Source organism: Rhinatrema bivittatum, chromosome 19, assembly GCF_901001135.1.
Source record: "Rhinatrema bivittatum chromosome 19, aRhiBiv1.1, whole genome shotgun sequence".
Lineage (NCBI taxonomy): Eukaryota > Metazoa > Chordata > Amphibia > Gymnophiona > Rhinatrematidae > Rhinatrema > Rhinatrema bivittatum.
This window is the reverse complement of record NC_042633.1, coordinates 24,395,054-24,415,636: the sequence shown is the minus strand read 5'-3', so window position 1 is coordinate 24,415,636 and position 20,583 is coordinate 24,395,054. Positions and strand designations below refer to the sequence as shown.

General features: G+C 48.1%; 1 protein-coding gene across 4 annotated transcripts in view; it reads left to right on the top strand.

Moving 5' to 3' along the window:
• Window positions 1–1,092, top strand: part of LOC115080987 (kinesin-like protein KIF18B) — a 46,747-nt gene extending 45,655 nt beyond the window's left edge. For all 4 annotated transcript variants that reach the window (XM_029585487.1, XM_029585485.1, XM_029585486.1 and 1 more), the window contains exon 16: window positions 396–1,092. In XM_029585487.1, the coding sequence (XP_029441347.1) occupies window positions 396–523 (128 nt within the window). In that variant the 3' untranslated portion in view covers window positions 524–1,092. The remainder of the gene's footprint in view (window positions 1–395) is intronic.
• Window positions 1,093–20,583: the final 19,491 nt, after the last annotated feature.

Here is a 20,583-nt window from a genome sequence, read left to right as displayed (position 1 = left end):
GGGGAGCTTCTCGGGGAGGGGGAGGGAACCGTTCTCCCCCGTCCCAGGGCCCTCTTACCATGGCACTACTGGTACTAGTACAGGTAAGGACGAGGGTAATGTGTGGGGGAGCTTCTCGGGGAGGGGGAGGGAACCGTTCTCCCCCGTCCCAGGGCCCTCTTACCATGGCACTAGTGGAGGACAAGGACAGGACAGTTCCCTCCCCCTGCTGAGAAGTGAGGGACCTCAGGAACCTGTAACTTAGCACTGTTGGATGGTGGAGGACCACATTTCCCAGCCTCTGGCAGTACTGGGAGTGAAGGGGTATCCCCCCCCTCCCATAGCACTTGGCCCTGCCGGAGAAGATAATGTAACACTCAGCTGCTGCCCTGTGCCCTCTTTCTTCTCGTCCCCAGAGCGCTCGTCCTGCAGTCCCAAGTGGCAGAGCACCAAGAGAGCCTCGGCCCGGCGTCCTATGCAGCGGGAACCGCCAGCAGAGTCCGTCTGCCAGCCTCCAGAGTTTGCGGCCGTCATCTCGTCCTGAGCTCCTGCTGGTCGAGCACCCACGCAGTCTCTCATCCGTGTACGTCCCTGCAGTGCGTGTGCGCCCACCATCCCGTTCTGCTCGTGCGGTCCCCTGCAGGAGCCGCAGGTCCGTGCTATGCGTTCCTAGACTGCTTGCGGGGACGGGGACGTCACCCGCGTCTGTTCACGGCCCAGCAGCCTCTCCACGGCCGTCTTGTCCCCTGTGCTTCCCCCCCCCCCCCCCCCCCCGCACCCCTCATCTGTTCAAACTGTCTGCTGCCGCACGGAGGCAGCGGTGCTGGCTGGAGAAAGGGCAATGGGGTGGAGTCGGGGGGTCAGAGCGCCTTACTGTTCGCCAGCTCTCAGGGGCTGAACTGTGACTCTGTAAGGTTCCTGTAAGCCCGAGGTGATTTCTGTTTTATTGGGGGTCCTGCGATGGGTGGCAGAGACCTGTGTGCGCTTTCCTTCCCCCTGGGGGGAGATGACCTGCCGCCGTGCTGCGATTTTGTATTAAAAGAAGTGCCTTTTAGTTCTCGTTCATTCTGAACAGGTTTCCTGAGCTCCTCGCCCCCCTGTGCAGTAGCTCGTGGCCAGACTCGGGGGGGGGGGGGGGGTGCGGGCGCACTGGATGTACCCGGCCGTGGAGGAGGACTGTCGCTCCTGTGGCTGAGCTAAAAAGAGGGGGACACACCCCCCCCCCCCCCCCCCCCGCTCACATCTAGAAATGATTCGCAGGCTCGAGGCGCAGGTTCTAGCGGAGCGGACACCCCAGAGCAGGAGGGAAAGCCCTAATTCTGCGGCCTGCATGGGGATTGTTTCAGCGCCGCCAACGTCAGCGGTCCAACAGCCCTCGCAGGTGCAGTGGGGAGGGCGAGTCAGGCTCGTGCCCTGGAATGCAGGTCATAGAGAAAGTATGCGCTGAATGCTTGGGGGGGCAGAGGATTTAGAGACGGCCCCGGGAGGAGGCGGGTCTGCGGGCTCTCCTCACCCTGCAGCAGACCAGGTGAGAGGTTTTGTTTTGTTTGGGGGTTTTTTGTTTTTTTTTTTGGGGGGGGGGGGGGGGTGAAGAAATGCCTTGGATGGAGAGCCAAATCGTCCGGCTCGTTGTCCCTTTCTCCAAGGATCTCATTTTCCACCCCTCCCCCGCACGCTCTGCGTTCTGCTCTACGTTTGCAGCAGAAACTGAAAATCTCAGAAGCCCCCAGCAAAGGCGGCAGAGAGAGAGAGAGAGAGAGAGAGGGTAGGGGCTGGGAATAAGGGAGGAGGGCTGGTGGCACCCAGAAAAACAGCACTGCCCGCACAGGTGCGAGGGAAAGGGAGCGAGGATGGGGAGGGAGCGGCGCGTAGCCTGCGAGTCCCCCTGGGTTTTATAACCCAGCAGTGCCCGTGTCCTTAGTGTGTGGGAGGAGGGGGGAACCTGCTGAGGGCTGGCAGTGCCCCCCCCCCCCCCCCCCTCCGTGTAGCTCCTACTGCTGGGATTGTGGATGGGTTTCTCCAGGAGGGGGGGGGGGGGGGGAGGCGATGCTGTTTACTGCTCACTGCTCGATATTTTATGGCTCTGCTCCTGGAGCTGTCCAGCTTGAGGAAATAACTCGCATAGCAGAAGGATGCGCTGTATGGCCGATTCTGGTTCCTACTACAATCCAGATCTGCCTCTCGGCTGGCTCCCACTTTACTCATTCCTGCATGGAGGGCCAGTGTTGACCTGCGGTGCTGGGGTCATGGCCTTAGTTCCCAAGGAGGGAGAACACCGAGTGCTGGGCCAATGCTTTTCCTGACTTCTCCCTCTCTTTTTGTATTTTTTTTAATCTGGGTGTCTGCTCTTTGTTTTTTTGAAATGGAGAAGACATGTTTTTCTGTTTCCGGCATTTAGAGATGTTTTGGCTGGAGGCAGGATTATCCGTTCTGTTGGTATTTCTCTCTCTCGCTCCCCCCTTTTAATCTGACTCTAACCAGGGGCGCCTTCTCCACCCCTTTCTCCCCGAGATGGCACTGGGAAGCAGGAACTCTGTATCCTGTTTTCGGGATATGAATGAATTCCAGGTCCTGTTAGCTTGGCGCTTGCCTGGGATGCCAGTCCCAGCCTGGGATGCCAGTCCCAGCGCTGGTGGCTGTTGTTCTGAACTGCAGCGGGGGGATCCTGCGAGAGCGGAGAACTCCTGTAGGGAGGTCTAGTCATCTGCTACAGAGTCGGAGGGGTAGGGGGGGGGGGGAGCAAGCTGGGCAGATGCCTGGGATCCCAGCACAGGAGGTCCCCTTTGGCAAAATTGATTGTTAGCAAGACAGAGATTCAGGACCGCTGGTACTGGCTGAGCCTACTTGATCCCAGTGTAGGTGTGGCACTGTGATACTCTGCGCCAAGATGGGGGTGGGGGAGAGAACAGGAGCAGTCTGGCTCCTGGAGAACCAGCATGGAAGCCATAAAGAGGAAGGAAAGGTCCATTCATGTCTTGGACCTCTCGCCTAGGTGCTGACTCTGCTAGTGGTGAAGAGCAAGAACTGGTAGCAGGTTCAGCTACCACTAATCCTGTATAATAATATAGCAGCCATGTCACTAATCCGATAATTGTGCTCTTCTAAAAGAACTCAAAGGCAAGCTTCTGCTTTTCCGCTGGCTAGAAATCCACGCTTTGTGTGCCGCTTGTGGCACGGTGGGGCCAGAGATGCGAGATCAGCTCTCGCGGCATGACTTCCTTTGCGTGCTGCAGCCCAGGTAGGGATTTCAGATGTTGGGACCTGGGTCTGGGTAGTGACAGCACAGCCCGCGGCCCTAACCCATGGTAAAGCAGGTGGCCCAAAGCCTGGTGACCTTAGAGTGGGTCTCACCTGGATACCCGAACCAGCGCTCGGCGGCAGCTATTGGCGCTAGTGACGAGTGTGCGTGACAGACATTACTCTAGTCAGGGCTGTAGGCGGAGGAGCTACAACACGTTTATAATGTAAGTGCTGCTCATAAATACCTTTTTTCTTGTCCAGATAAGAGCCGCTTCCCTCCCTGCACCTCCTTAAGCTGTGTGGAATGCAGCAGGCAGTCGGGATTCAGTGTTTGGACATGTCACCCGGAAATCACCAGCCGGCTGCCTGCTGCTAATCCCTGCACACTGGAAGCTGGGAGAGGGTTGAGGTATCCCCTCGGCATTTAAACACACACACACGCGCATATCAGGGGAAGGCTGGGGGACCGTACGTGTTGGCTAGAAGACCGAGGCCTTACAGCTCGCTCCCCTCCCAGCCATTTGGAGGATGGAAGTTGCCGTTCCCAGGAGATTCATCCCTCTCTGGTTTCTTGCCTGGGAGTGCTTCATGGTACTCGTGTTGGCCAATCTGGACTTATTTATGTTCCTATTCACCAAGCCCTTTTCCTCCTGGGGGCTTTGAGCAAAAATGCCCTAGCAAGAGCAGCCTGCTCCCTACCAGCAGTAAAGCTAAGGGCCATCCAGCTGCTCTCTGTCCTCATCCTTCCCCCAGTTTCATTCTTTGGGGGGAAGTGGTCTTGGACCCTCCATTTACAATCCCTGGGGCTTCAGCCAGCTGCATTAATGAGTCCTCGCATGTTCCCCACCCTTCCCAGAACCGAGCGCGTGCTTCCCCTGGAGCGCATCAGGCCTTTCCTGCCTCTCACCTGTCGTTGGAGCCCTTCTGGCCCTTGCGTCTCTAATGTTGGATCACTCTCACTCTTCGTCCACCCAATCTTTTTGTGTCCTGCTATAGTGGAGATTCTGGTGCAGTGCTGGCTGGGCTCCAGCACACCAGTGCTTTACAGACGGCTGGCACGGTAGCGTTGGGTTGAGCCCCTGACTTGGTTGGGTAGAGTGCCTTAAGGACTTTTTGTAGTTGACCTGGGCGTGTTTGAAACATAGAAATGACGGCAGAAGAAGACCAAACGGCCCATCCAGTCTGCCCAGCAAGCCTCTCACATTTTTTCTCTCATACTTATCTGTTTCTCTTAGCTCTTGGTTCTATTTCCCTTCCACCCCCACCATGGGGGGTGGACCAGGACCATTAATGAGGTCCTGGTGTGATCTCATCGTGATGGCTATGGGGATGTGCTGTCACCTTTCAGATTTAGGTTCTATAAGGGTTAGCTCTGGGCCATTAGTACATGAAGGTTGAGGGTAAGGGGCTTGTTTTCACCAGTTGCAGCCATTTTCTGTAGTAGCCAACTGAATATGCATGAGATAAATTTGCATAGTCTCCAATGTATGTAAATGTTTCATGCATAGGCAGGGTTGCTGGCTTGAAACTCCAACTGCTGATCTAGGAAGCCCTGGACTACACTGTCTTCACTGAATCCTTTAACTGTTGTAAGGAAGGGGTTGGGGGTTTTTTTTTTCTCCTGCTGAATGAGGATTCACTCTTTATCTGATTCTGCTTCTCTTTTGTCTTAAAATCAGATTTAGGTGAAATCTGCACCAGCTTCCAGAGTTTGCTGGGGTTAGTGGAGACAGGGTGTCCATCCCAGGAGCCTCATCTAAAAGCTGATCAAAGGTGGGGAGGAAGAATAGCCCCTGACAGGTGCTCAGTCCAGAGCTGTCACTGAAAGTCTCGTGTTGAGAGCAATCATAACGCTGATAAAAGGAGTTTGCAAAAGAGGAGCATGGCCTTTGATCTTAGGACTCTCGGATTCCTGTGCGGTTTTTTTTTTTTTTTTTAAATAAAATGTTTCTTGTTACTGTCTCCTGGGAGTGGCGGAAAAGGCTGAGGGATGTGGGGGGGGGGGGGGGGGGGAGGCAGGTCAGTTACCTGGTGCTGAGCAATGGAGGAGGGGGAGCTGCTTCATTAAAGTGCTCTAAAGCCACCCCTGTTCTTCACACGTGCACACGCTGACATTTGGACAGGCTTCGCAAGTCCTGCTTGAACAAGGTTTGTGAATAATGCATAGAGGCGAGCTGCCCTTGCGTGATTCTTTCATGGCCCAGAGGTGGAATATTAAAGCAGTCATCGCAGCTCGGCCACGCGTTGTCATGATGTGCTCTACAGCTGCATTGCGTCTATGGGCCTTGGAGGTGGGGTATCACTTGGTAATGGCTGCCTACTCTGCGGAGTCCTACTAGAGGAGGGCTGAGCGCTATCTAATCTAGAAAGGATGGTGGCACTAGGCATGGTGCCATTAATAAAAGAAGACATGAGACCTGTCTGCGTGAGCCCAAGTGCAAGCTGATGCACATAGGGGAAGAATAATCCCAACTATAGGTAAACAATGCTGGGTTCTGCATCGAGAGTCACTTCCCAGGGCGTCCTTGTGGACGATGCTTCGAAATCCTCAGCTTGGTGTGCGGTTGTCAAAATAGCAAATAAAATGTTAGGAATGAGCTGAAAAGCAACGGAGAATAAAACTGAAAATATCATTTACCTAGCATGTTGCCAGATGGATTCAGGACCAATGGGTTTATGCTCCCCTGCCAGCAGCTGGAGACAGTCAGGTTTGAAAGCTGACATCACCCTAGATACACCCCTGCAGTGACCTCAGCCCGCCAGTATTTCTCCATCTCCTAGCAGATGTAGACGTTCTTTATCTAGGGGGATCGCTGTACCTTTTGATTTACCTTCAGTGAAGAGGGGTTTCGGTAAGACTTCCTCTGGTCTCCTTGCTCGGTGCGCCGTATCGATGTTGTTCCAGATCCCGTTGGGGCACAGGGAAGTGAGCTCATAGAAATGACGGCAGAAGAAGACCAAACGGCCCATCCAGTCTGCCCAGCAAGCTTCACACATTTTTTCTCTCATACTTATCTGTTTCTCTTAGCTCTTGGTTCTATTTCCCTTCCACCCCCACCATTGAAATATCAAGCTTGATTAGTTAGGGGTAGTAGCCGCCGCAATAAGCAAGCTACACCCATGCTTATTTGTTTTACCCAGACTATGTTATACAGCCCTTATTGGTTGTTTTTCTTCTCCCCTGCCGTTGAAGCAGAGAGCCATGCTGGATATGCATCGAAAGTGAAGTATCAGGCACATTTGGTTTGGGGTAGTAACCGCTGTAACAAGCCAGCTACTCCCCGCTTTGTGAGTGCGAACCCTTTTTTCTTCTCCCCTGCCGTTGAAGCAGGGGAGAAGAAAAAAGCGGGTTTAGCAGCCCCCCCCCCCCCTTGTGGGCTAGGCTGTGGCGGTGCCATCTTGCGTGCGTCTTTGTGTCTCTTGTATTGCCCGCCCTAAGACGTCGGTATGCGCAGTGCGCATAACGTTGTGCACATAGTTACGCGCACAATAAAGTAAGTGCAGGATACAGGAGAAGCCGAGCACATGGGCTTTGTGTGCCTCGCTATGCCCCGCCTAAGTGCTCAAACCTTATGAGCATACATTTTTAAGCGCGAGCCGATCGAACGCACAGTTACCGCCGCCGATGGCGCCGGCAGCCAAGAAACATAAGCAGCTTGCTCTCTGTGCTGCTTGTCATATTAGGGCTTCTCAACCTGACCTGGATTCCAGCTTGTGTCAGGACTGGGAGGAAACCCATGGGGATTTGGCCTCCCAGGACTTTGCTGAGCCTGGCTCCTCCCATTCAGATGATGGATTGGCAGCCTTAACTGGAAGTACTCTGGATCTGAGTAACCCCGTGGCTGGGTTTTCCATGGAAGAGGGAAACTCAGCTGGGCCCACCCCAGTTCCCCCTGGGCTAGGCATGGACCCAGCGGCCTTTTTTTTGGGTGGAATTGTTCCAGGGACTACAGGCCTTTGTACATGTGCAGTCTACTTCCTCGCTTGCCCCAGTCCGAACGGAAGCCCAGCCGGCCCCCTCTCCCATTCCTGTTGGCAGACCTTGAGGCATGTCCAGTCTGACCAAGGGTATCCTTAGTGGGGACTCTGATGGCATAGACAAAGAGCAAGGTCCCTTGGAAGAAGGGGAAATTCCCCAGGATTAGAACCGTATCGAAACCATGTTACAGTTCTTTTATAGAGATGAATTGCTGGCCTTGGTTTCCCAGACTCTGAAAATGCTGGAATTCCTGGAACAGAACCTATGACAGAACCAAAGAAGAATCCCATTCTGATTTCCTTGTGCAAAGCCTCTTGCTACTTCCCAGTACTGGAAGCCATCTAGGAGTTGATTGACCTGGGATGGGTTGCCCCAGAAGCAAGTTTTAAAGGAGGCAGGGCATTAGAAGTTCTATACCCGCTGGATCCAGCAGTAAGAGAACGTTTGTGTTTCCCTAAAGTGGATGCACTGGAAAAATGTCTCCAGGTGACCAACAGGGTGACCTCCTTGCTTCAAGAACTCAGTTGGGTAGTAAGTCTCAAGCCTTACCAGTTGTTGGAGTATCTGGAAGTCTGTTTTGACACCAGGTAGGGCAAGGTCTTCCTCCTGACCACACGGATACGGAAGTTGATGTCCCAGGTGCGTCACTTAATTAACACAATACGCCCAACGGTGTGGAGCTACCTCCATGTTTTCGGTTTGATGGCAGCAACCTTGGAAAGTAGTGCCATGGGCGAGAGCGCACATGCGCCCACTTCAGTGCTTGCTGCTGTCACGTTTGAAGCCATAGTCTCAAGACTATTTGATTTGGCTCTACTTACCGATGGGAGTCTGATCTCACCTCAAGTGGTGGTTGCAGGATGCTCATTTGAGCAGGGGGGTGTCCCTGTCCTCCCCGAGTTGGCTGGGTCTTACAACAGACGCAAGTCTCCGGGGCTGGGGAGCTCACTGTCAGGAACTCACAACCGTTGGATGGAGGAAGATGCACTCTGGAACATCAATCACCTGGAAGCCCAGGCAGTGAGGCTGGCGTGCTTGCAATTGAGCCACAGACTCCAGGGTCAAGCGATCCGCATAATGTCAGACAACGCAACAACGGTAGCCTACATCAACCGCCAGGGAGGAACCAAGAGCCAGCAGATGTCCCAGGAGAGAGACCTCCTTATGGAATGGGCGGAAATATATTGACAGATGATCTCGGCCTCACACATCGCAGGAAAAGACAACGGTCAGAGCACAGTTTATAAGCAGGGAGAGTCTGGATCCAAGAGAATGGGTGTTGGCCAAATCCTTTCAAATGATAGTAGATCGCTGGGGCCTCCCATCCATCGACCTGCTGGCTGCATCTCACAATATGAAAGTTCCACGATTATTCAGTCGTAGAAGAGATCCGTGGTCCTTGGGGATCGACGCTGTCGTTCAGACCTGGTCGGAAGAGTTGCTATACGGCTTCCCTCTATGGCCCCTGCTGGGCAGAATTATTCACGGAATCGAGCACCACAGGGGATTAGTCCTTATTGGCCCACTCGTCCATGGTATGCGGACAGATGGAGACTCCTGGTAGAGACTCCTCTGTGCCTCCCATCGCACAGGGACCTGCTACAGCAGGGACCGGTCCTTCATGAAGATCCGACTCAATTCTGACTTACAGTCTGGCCCTGGAGAGGGCTCACCTGATAGGGCGAGGATATTCTGCGGTGGTAATTGCCACTTTACTCTGCGCTTGGAAGTTCTCTACATCCCTAGCATATGTGCGAGTCTGGAGAGTATTTGAGACCTGGGGCAAGGAATGCAGTGTCCCCCCCCCCCCCTTCAGGCGGTCAAAATCCCACTAATTCTGGAATTTTTGCAGGACAACTTGAATAAAGGTTTGGCCCTTAACTCCTTGAAGGTGCAGGTAGCAGCTCTATCCTGTTTCAGAGACGAGGTGAACGGAACCTCCCTATCGGCTGATCCGGACATGCCAGTTTTATGAAAGGGATGAAGCACCTCTGGCCACCCTTAAGGTGGCCGGTTCCCTTCTGGAATCTTAATCTAGTATTGGAATTTTTAGCAGGGCCCTCCTTTCAGCCGCTGTGCAGTCTTTCCTTGCATTTATTAACCTTGAAAACTGTGTTCCTGGTGGCTATATGCTCAGCGCGTCTCATCTCTGAACTTCAGGCATTGTCGTGTCGGGAACCGTTCCTCTGGATGATTCCAGGAGTGTTACAGCTTTGTTCCAAGGTAGTCTCGGAGTTTCATTTGAATCAGTCCATTTCGTTGCCATCCCTAGATAAGCACAAGGATGCGAAAGAATGCTGCCTCCTCCGTCGTTTGAATGTCAGTAGGCTTTTGGTGCGGTATCTGGAAGTTTCAGAACTGGTCCGAAAGACAGACCGCCTGTTTGTCCTTCTCGGTGGAAGGAAGCAGGGAGAACCAGCTTCATGGGCTACCATAGCTCGCTGGATTGAGGAGGTGGTCACGGGAGGCAATGTGGAGGCAGGAAAGCCATTACCTTTTCAGGTTAAAGCTAAACTGCTGTCTCCCATTGACATCGGCCGGGCGGTGACGAGGTCCTCCTTGTACACCTTCTCCAGGTTCTATCACCTGGACGTTCAGGCCCGAGAGGACGCAGCCTTTGCAAGGGCGGTGTTAACCGGACCATGGGCAGCTTTCCACCCCGATGGGGAGCAGCTTTTGTACATCCCATTGGTCCTGAGTCCATCTGCTACACGCTAGGAAATGGAGAAATTACTTACCTGATGATTTCGTTTTCCTTAGTGTAGACAGATGGGCTCAGCATCCCACTCTCGGCTGCCCAAGAACAGTGCCAAGGGATTCGCTCGTGGAGTGGATATTGATTCCAAGAGATTACGGGTAAGCTAGATCAGGGCATCTATAATCTTACTGGGGTTCAGTGTGTGTTTGGTTGAGTGCAGTTATGGTTATCTATTTTTAATCATATCTTAAATCAAACTTTTTCAATAGTATGTCCACAGTGGCTTTTGAAGAGAATACTGAAGGGCTGAGGTCACTGCAGGGGTTATATCTAGGGTGATGTCAGCTTTGAAACCTGACTCCTCCATCTGCAGGTAGAGGTCCATAACCCATTGGTCCTGAGTCCATCTGTCTACACTAAGGAAAACGAAATTCTCAGGTAAGTAATTTCTCCATTCGTCTACATTCAGCCAAACCACTCCAGACTCATAGGTTATGCTTCCCAACCAGGAGCTGGAGACAGAGATTAACAGGATTGCGGAAATCACGCTTTATAGGCTCCTGTGCTGATCTGTCTCCAGCAGAAGGCAGGTGAGCATTGCCTGCTGTGAGCTGAGGCCTGGGTGCCAAAGACTGGCAAAACAATGCAGAGGGGGCAGCTTCTGAGATGAAAACTTTGCACGACCTCTCTTGTAGAGCAGGGGGGCCTTCCACAATCTGGCTCAGGGCTTCAGTCTACATGAGTCTCCCCTTTCTTCCTCCTGCGGGGTTTCTTCTTCACCTCTTTATTAAGCACTCCTGGGGGAAACAAGATAAGGAAATGGGGTTTTGCCTTCCTCTCCTTTATTGCCTCCCTGCCTGGGTCTGTTTTGTTTAGTGCATAAAGAACAAGAAGAAAAGTGAACAGAAAGCACGGTGGTCATGGAGGTAACCTAGAAACAGTCATGATGGCAAAAAAGGACCAACTCGTCTGTCCAGTTTGCCTAGCAAGCTTCTTCTGGTAGTAACTGCCCCTCTGTGTAGATTACCCCCCTATGTTTCTCCTTATGATAACCCATAAATATTTACTGCTAGCAACGTTTTTCCTGGGTGAAGAGCCTTTATGGAAATGTAGATAGTGCTGCTTCGCTTATGGACTGAGCTGTAAAAGCAGTCCTGTGTTTTTATGACCATAAAAGTTGGTGCCTTCATTTGTTGTTGTCTGAATCCAATTTCCTCTTTCCCCCCTGCTGTTGAAGCAGAGAGCAAGGATGGAGTTGCATCAACAATATCAAGGCTTATTGATTAAGGGTAGTAATCCTCCTGCCTTCTGTTAAGGGTAGTGACTGCTGCACAAAGCTGGTTTCCCACCATCTACCCTTTTCTTCATTTCTGGCCTTTAGAGATCCACAGTGTTTATCCCATGCCCCTTTGAATTCTTTCACTGTCTTCACCACGTCCTCCGAAAGGGCCTTCTAGGCATCCACCATGCTCGCTGTGAAGAAATATTTCCTGACTGGTTCTGAGTCATCATCCCTGGAATGAGTGTGATGCTCTTGTTATTCAGCACAATTGTGATATTTGGGCTCATGAGAAACAATGGCGGAAATGCTCAACCACAGACTCTCTAGGAAAATACAGATCCCTCCTAGCAAAATACCATACATTAATAAATAAAGCAAAAAAGAATACTAGGCAAAACAGATACACGGAGTCTTATTCAACTCTAAACTACTATTCGAAGTTGTAAAAAAAAAACGTAATCAAAGACCCATCTTCCTCCATCTCAAACAACCTCAACTTCTCAAAGACTGTCTGTAATGATTATGCAACCTCACTATTATATAAAATCAATAGATTAAAAATACAAATCACCAACAGCTCACAAACAAAAGAAATGGATAATATGCATGAACAAGTTAACGACTACATTTGAAGGAGTAAGTACACTTGAAATCAGTCAAATAATTTCTAAAATTAAGGCTGCAACACATCCCCATGACCCAATCCCAGAAAGTTCTTTGAAAGTGGTAAGCGAAGTAATCACCCCAACAATAGCAACAATTATCAATCTTTCGCTCTCAGAAGAACTGATCCCAAATGAAGCAAAACAAGCAGTGATAAAACCAATCCTTAAAAACAAAACTGGTAGAACTGATGATTGGGACAACTATCATCCAATATCCAACCTACCTTTCTTCTCAAAAATACTTGAAAAAGCAGTGCTACAACAGCTGGAAAACCACCTTAGAAGACCATGCTATCCTGCCTCCTAACCAATTTGGTTTCAGAAAAAAAATCGTTCAACCGAGACTTTACTCATATCGTTAATGGACCCTATACTACGTGGGTTTAACAATAATGTATTCTATATTCTGGTGCTAATAGATCTAACAGCAGCCTTCAACACTGGATCGTTCCCTGCTACGCCACCAGCTGAGAAAAATTGGAATAGACGGCAGAGTCCACAAATGGTTTTCTTCATTCCTATCTATCAGGACATTCCAAGTAAAACTGGGAAACAATATATCTGACACCTTCCCCATCAATACAGGTGTCCCCCAGGGCTCAGCACTCTCGGCTACCCTATTCAACATTTACATGCTTCCTCTGTGTAAATCACCTTCTTCCTATATGCGGACAACATTCAGTTCTACATTCCATTCGACTCCTCTTTTGAAAAGACAGCATTGACGCTCAAAATGCATGCAGGCAATACAGCTATAACTCTCTAAAACTATCACTAAATACAAAAAAAGTGAACTCATCTGGTTAAGGAGAAACTCCTCCATTGTTAAGCCTCCATCACTAAACCTAGGTAATTTTGATATCACACCCTCAGATCAAGTCTGGGACTTAGGAATCCAGATTGACGGAAATGCTACTATGAAAAGTAACAAACAAATTAATCACAACAGGATATGCAAAATTGTGAATCCTACATAGACTGAAACCATTACTAACCACAGAAGACTTCCATACAGTTCTACAATCACCAATTTTCTCAAATTTGGACTACTGCAACTCCCTACTTCTAGGACTCCCAACCAGTCTAGTAAAAAAAAACAAAAAACACTACAACTACTACAAAAAGCTGCGGCAAGACTTAATTGGAAGCAGGAAATTTGATCACATCACACCCTCACTTATAGCACTGCATTGGCTACCGATACAGTACTGAATGTTTTACAAAGTTTTAACTTTAATCTCTAAGATCATATATAATGATAACCTAGGACTAATAGGCGTGACACCTTCAACCATACGCGCCACAATGAACCCTAAGGTCCCCGGTCGCAGATAAGAGATCACGTGTTCTCCATAGCAGACCCTAAACTGGAACTCACTACCAGAGACAATACGGCTGATCCCAGAAGGAAAGATTCAAACGTGAGCTAAAAACTTGGCTTTTTAAAACGCTTATAATCTAACTTAAATATTATCAGTTTGCTGTATCAACAAGAACTTATAGCTTAACTTAACTCTGCATTTAGATAGAGTTTAACAATAACCTGAACAAAAAAGCAATACCAAGTAACAAGAGAACAATGTAGCTCATGACAACTCCCCTACAACCATATAAATTACTAAGCAGATTCCCTATCCTACTAACCTATTGTCCCCCTCCTCAGTTGAGACGTATAAGAACATCACCCTTGATTCGTATGATCCTATTGAGTTCAAATGCATCTGCCATACCAAAATATGGATCTTACCAAAGGATATGTAATACCAAAAAGTATCTTTCTAAAATGTGTTCGACCAATCTGTTGTTACACCATGACCTAAAGGACAAATGTTACTTTTGTAAACCATTGTGCTCTTCACTTGGAACGATGATATCTAAACTAAATAAACGTCAGGCAGGGAGAGCAATGTCTGCTCCCCTTGAGCGAGGCAGGAAGCTGTGTGCTGACAGATGGGGGGAACAGGAGGTTCTCTCTGCTGCATGTGCAGACAGGACAGGGAGAGGGAGCCACTCAGCGAATTAGCAGCTCCAGGGGGAACCGCATTGGTGGGGCTGCTTGCTGCTGTGGCAGGAGTGGCAGCCTTTTCAGAACCGCAGCATAAAGATATGGCCCCGGGCTGCCTCCTTTGCTTCCCACGGTGCAGGAAGCTCTTCCTAGTCTCTCTGTGCCTATGTTTGCTGCAGCATTAAAGGGGCAGCTACCTCATTTCTGAGGGGGGGGGGGGGGGTCCTTTCTGCCTGGGCTCCCGTTTCTACATCAGGCCTTTTTGATTATGGCAAAATGAGACTCCATGTCCTCGAGCGGTGCTTGTTCCCTAGGAATTTATATCAGGGGCTGCAAGAAGATAGGATGTGGAGGACCTGGGGGACAAGAACGCCTTCAGATCTGACAGCTCTCTAGTTGACCTTAAGAGTCAAGGAAAGTGACATGATGAGGGCAGTAAGTCACGTTCCAATTCGTTGGTGCAGTCGATATAATTTGTGGTCCTCGGGAAGGAAGGATCTTTTTGACCTAGACCTGAGAGTCCACTCACCAAGGTTGCTTACCTTAAGAGATGTTCCCTGAACATAGTTCTCCAGTCACCCCTGTGGATGGCGTCAATGTTGGCACAGAATGCATTTTCCAAAAGCCTTGAAGACCCTTCTGGACACATGCAGCTAGATCTACTTGTGGCCACATGACATTCCTCAGTTCTGTAATTAAGCTAATGAGTTCAGCTCCAGAAGGGAGGATGATTGTGACTGGTGAACAGCTGTCTTTGGAGAATACTTATTATAGGCAAGTGGCCAGCAGTTCACTTCAGTCCTATGGCGAAGGATATCCAGTTACTGAGGGTTCTCATTAAAATAGCAATCACAGATTCGTTGGGGTAAAAAAAAAAAAGAATGTTGAGTGGACTCACTCTATGGCCTTTAGTCCCCTTCAGTCTGAAAACAATGGCTCTCTTCCAGCCCGAAGAGTACAGGGCTCGTTCATGTCAATTGGCATGGCGCCTAGGGAAAAATGCTGAAAGGTGGAAGTCTGCTGCCACCTTAGGCAGGAACCTAGCATGGGTGTGCAGCACTCCCTACTATAAGGCTAAGTTTAGTAGGACCTGGAATTCTCAGCCTCTGTGAGCTGAAGTGACGGCTACAAAACCTGCACACTGGCCCCTGACTGCATTATTAGATCGTAAAGTCCTGGAACAGCCAGGCGGCTGGTCTCTTACATTGTATCCAATCTGCCTTTATGATGTAACTTTGAGTGGCATTTCTGGACCCTGATAATTTGAAGCAACTCGCGCTGGAAATGCACGGATGATTCAAATGAAGCAAGCTCTGCCATAAATCTTAGAAGAATTTTTGAAGGGCTGGGGTGGGACAGTGACACTAGTAATACATAGTGGGGGAGGAATACATATTTTTAGTTTTTTGTATGTGATATTTTTATTGTTAATGGCTTTATGCTGTGTTGGAAAAAGGTGGAATATCAAATTAAATAAAATAAATGCATCTTATTTATTTATTTATTTATTTATTTATTTAACATTTTTATATACCGAAATTCATGTAGCAAAGTTACATATCAATTCGGTTTACTTTATAACATTAAACAGGCATGACCAAATGCAATGCAATTACATCGAACAGGAGAATAAACTTGGGTCAAGTAAACTGGGGGTTAAATAAATAACAAACAAATAACAAAGAATATATTAAACAGAGAATACATTAAATAAATAACAAACAAATATTATAAGCACAAATTATAGAGAAATTGGTTTTCCTTCTACATGATGGTAAGCACCAATTTCAACTGGAGTGGTTTCGTGATGGGTAAATCCTAACATAGTAATTTCAGCCAAAAAGGACCAAATCACCCAACCAGTCTGCCCAGCAAGCTTCTTATGGTGGTATCTGCCAATCTGTGCAGGATACCACCATATTTCTCTCAAGGGTAGTAACTGCTGCTCCATGCAGTTCCCCCAAACCTTATAAAGGTAGCAATATTTACAATCAATAAAAACCAACATAACATGCCATATAGGGTCAGACCAAGGGTCCATCAAGCCCAGGGTCCTGTCTCTAACAGTGGTCAATGCAGGATACAAGTACCTGGCAAGTACCCAAACATTAAGTAGATCCCATGCTACTAATGCCGGCAACAAGCAGGAGGTGGATACTCTGCGGCAGTGATTTCCACCTCACTAAGAGCTTTCTCGCTCCTAGTGAGGTGGAAATCACTGCCGCAGAGTATCCACGTTTCAGCAAGCGAGCCCTTTCAAGGGCCATACCTTAAGAAAGGTTCCTGTGTGCTAGAAGTTGAAGAGGCAAATCCACCAGGAACCTCTGTAGATCTGTCTACTATGGGCTCCTGGGCGAATCTGGAGCAACCAAGAGTGCCACCCCTCTATGGCGTTTGATCCTTCGAATCACTCTGCCCCACATGGGCCATAGAGGAAAGGCATACAGCAACTTGTCTTCCAGCCACTCCTGAAGTAGGGTATCGATCCCCAATGACTTCCTCCTGCGGCTGAAGAAACGTGGACTTTCACATTGTGTAAAATCACCAACAGTTCTAGGAACGGGAGACCCCAGCGATCCCGAATCCGTTGAAATGCCTCGTCTGACAACGTCCATTCTCCCTGCTGAGAACGTCTGCTCTTATGAGCCGACGATTTCAATGTGTTATCCGCTATGACGCATAGATCTCTTTCCTGGGTGGTAACTCCTAATATGGAGCCTAATATCAAGTGACTACAGCATGGGTTATTTTTTTCCCTATATGCATCACATTGCACTTATCCACATTAAATTTCATCTGCCATTTGGATGCCCAATTTTCCAGCCTCGCAAGGTCCTCCTGCAATTTATCACAATCTGCTTGAGATTTAACTACTCTGAATAATTTTGTATCATCCGCAAATCTGATAACCTCACTCATTGTACCTCTTTCTGGATCATTTATAAATATATAAAAAAGCACTGGTCCAAGTACAGATCCCTGAGGCACTCCACTGTTTACCTTTTTCCACTGTGAAAACTGACCAATTAATCCTACTCTGTTTCCTCTCTTTTAATCGGTTTGCAATCCACAAAAGGACATCTCTTCCTATCCAAAGACTTTTTAGTTTTCTTAGAAGCCTCTCATGAGGGACTTTGTCAAATGCCTTCTGAAAATCCAAATAAACCACATCTACTGGTTCATCTTTATCCACATGTTTATTCACCCCTTCAAAAAAAAATGTAGCAGATTTATAAGGCTGTGTCCCATTTAATCATGTCTGTCTATATGTTCTGTGATTTTATTAATTATAATAGTTAGTCTCCACAATTTTCCCTGGCACTGAAGTCAAGCTCAGCGGTCTATAATTCCTTGGATCACCTGTGGAGCCCTTTTTATATATTGGGGTTACAGTGGCCACCTTCCAGTCTTCAGGTACAATGGATGATTTTAATGATAGGTTACAAATTAGTTTTAATAACTAAAAAATTGAAATATCATATCTATTTCAGAATCCTGGGATATATACCATCCGGTCCAGGTGATTTGCTACTCTTCAGTTTGTCAATCTGGCCTACTACATCTTCCAGGTTCACTGTAATTTGGGTCAGTTCATCTGAATTGTCACCCTTGAAAACAGTCTCTGGAACGGGTATCTTTCCATCATCCTCTTCAGAAAACATCAAAGCAAAAAAATTGTTTAATCTTTCTTAATCTTTCCGCAATGGCCTTATTTTCTCTAAGTGCCCCTTTAACCCCCTCGATCATCTAACAGCAGCCAACTGACTGCCTTGCAGGCTTTCTGCTTCAGATATATTTTAAAAAATTTTTATTATGAGTTTTTGCCTCTACAGCTAACTTAATTTCAAATTCTCTAAGCCTGTCTTATCAATGTCTTACATTTAACTTGCCAGTGTTTATTCTTTTTCCTATTTTGTTCAGATGGATCCTTCTTCAGATTTTTGAATGAAGATCTTTTGGCTAAAATAGCCTCTTTCACATCGCCTTCCTTCCACCTTCCACCTTTCTTAATGCGTGGAATACATCTGGACTGCACTTCTAAGATGTTTTTGTTTTTTTTTTAAACAATGTCCACGCCTGTTGCACACTCTTAACCGTTGCAGCTGCACCTTTCAGTTTTTTTCTATTTTTCTCATTTTATTAAAGTTTCCCTTTTGAAGGTTTAGTGCTAGAGCCGTGGATTTACTTAATGTTCCCCCTCCAGTCATTAATTCAAATTTGATCACATTATGATCACTATTGCCCAGCGGCCCCACCACTGTTACCTCTCTCTCCAATCTTGCGCTCCACTAAGAATTAGATCTAAAATAACTTCCTTTCTTGTCAATTCCTGAACCAGTTGATCCATAAAGCTGTCATTTATTCCATCCAATAACTTTATCTCTCTAGCATGTCCTGCTGTTACATTTACCCAGTCAGTATTGGGGTAATTGAAATCTCTCATTATTACTGCACTACCAATTTGGTTAGCTTCCCTTCTCTTAGTATTTCATCATCTGTCTCATCATCTTGGCCAGGTGGACAGTAGTATACTCCTATCATTATACTGTTCCCCAATATGCATGGGATTTCTACCCATAAAGATTTGATTGTGCATTTAGTCTCTTGCAGGATATTTATCCTGTTGGATTCTATGCCATCACGGACATAAAGCGTCACACTGCCTCCCGGGTGTTCCTCTCTGTCATTGCGATATAATTTGTACCCCGTTATAGCTCTGTCCCATTGGTTGTCCTCCTTCCACCAGGTCCCTGAGATGCCAATTATATCTGTCTCATCATTCACTGCTATATACTAACTCTCCCAGCTTACTTCTTAGACTTCTGGCATTGGCATACAGACATTTCAAAGTGTGTGTTTTGTTTGTATTAACTTTCTGCATTTCAGTGGACAGGGATAATTTGGAATCTTTTCGCTCAGGTGATTCTTTACCTATAGGCACATGGGCTACATTCCATTTTATTGGAGCCTCTCTGTCGGGATGCCCTAACTCTCCTGCTTCATTAGTATCCTGCGACGATACCTTCCTCTGAACCATGTGCTGCTGAGCACCTGTCAGCTTTGCCGTTCGTTCTAGTTTAAAAGCTGCTCTAGCTCCTTTTTAAAGGTTAGCGCCAGCAACCAAGCAACTGTCAAACCCATAAATTACTGCTAGCAACCTTTTTACTGAGTGAGGAGCCTTCTTGATAATTCAGACAGTGCTGCTTGACGTTCTTTGCTTTGGGACTTGGCCATAGAAGCTGTCATGTCCTGTTTCCCTTATGTCTGCACATCAGTTCCCCATACCGTAAAAGTCAGGGCCTGTGTTGATTGTTGTCTGTATCTAGGTCCTTTACACACACACACACACACACACACACACACTCTTGCGGCAAAAGCATCAAGGCTGTTGATTGAGGGTAGTAATCCCCCATGCCTTATGTTAAGGGTGGTACCTGCCGTCCGTGCAGATTACCCCCATCCACCCTCTTCTTCATGTCTGTTCTCTAGGGATCCACAGAGTTGATCCTGGAAAACGGAAACTGAATCTGCCTTGGCCAAGAGGAAGCTATGAGGCTCTTAGTTCCCCTCCTCTCTTTTGAGTTTTATTAAGGTGTTTGCCACGAGTGGTTAGCAGAGGCTACGTATACACATAGAGGAAAAGGTATCTCGTACGAGCCTGCTTTCTGAGCTGGAGCAAAGGGCTCGGCTCCCTTCTTCTTCTTCTCCTTGTCTGTGTTCCCCAGTGAGCAAAGATCCTGCTTGTTACATTCTGCCTTTTCTGAGAGACTAAGGGGTGCTCCCGCCTGTCTTCCAGATAAGTGGCCCCTTAGTCCATCCTGGCCTGAAACAAGAGCAGATATCTTGTTCCTGCTTGCGTGTTCAGGTAGACTGTGGCTTACGGTACACCAAGAGAGTCTGCTCACCAGATTTCTGACAACCCTTTAAAGGGGAGCAGCTTGCCCTTAGCTCTAGAAGGTTTATGTGAAAAATATGTTTTCCCTGTATCCACCAGCTATCCTGCGTGTGTAACCCATTCAGGTGAGAGCCCCCAGCATGGGTGCATCTGGAATCAAAGCAACTGAATGTTGATGAATTTGGAAGAGCATGGGCAGGGCCAGACTGGAAAGAGACCCGCCAAAAGAGTGTCTCTCACCGCCTTTGGTGCATTGATGCATTCCTGTAGCGCAAGCGGTGGAGTTGGACTGGGACTTGTGTCCATAGGGTGTCTCCTATGGAAACCTGTCATGGGAATGACCTGGGCCTGTTGAAGCCATGAAGTCCAATACCTCCGTTCCATGATTCAGAGAGCCCTAGCCTGAGTCATGTCCAGCAGAACCCCTCTAACTTCCAGTTGATGTGCTGGATATGGGGTTTTTGATGCAGAGCCCTAATGAGGGTGGCAGCTGGAGGCTGTAGCAGGTGAATGCATTCACCTCTGCCCGAGCGATACCCTTGATCAGCCTGTGCTCCAGGCACAGCATCATATGCACCCCGTCTGCATAAAAATGCTGTAGCAGCTGGACATTTTGTAAATACGGGTAGCGCTGATGTGAAGGCAAAAGACAATAGGCCGGGGGGAGATACCATGGTCCACATGCACCACAAACAGGCCTGGTTTTCAAAATATTCACAATGAATGTGTATGAGATGGATTTCCCTGCACTGCCTCCCTTGTATGTAAATCTATCTCATGCATATTCATTGTGGCTATCTTGAAAACCGGGCCTATTTGTGGCTAATTGAGGACTGGAG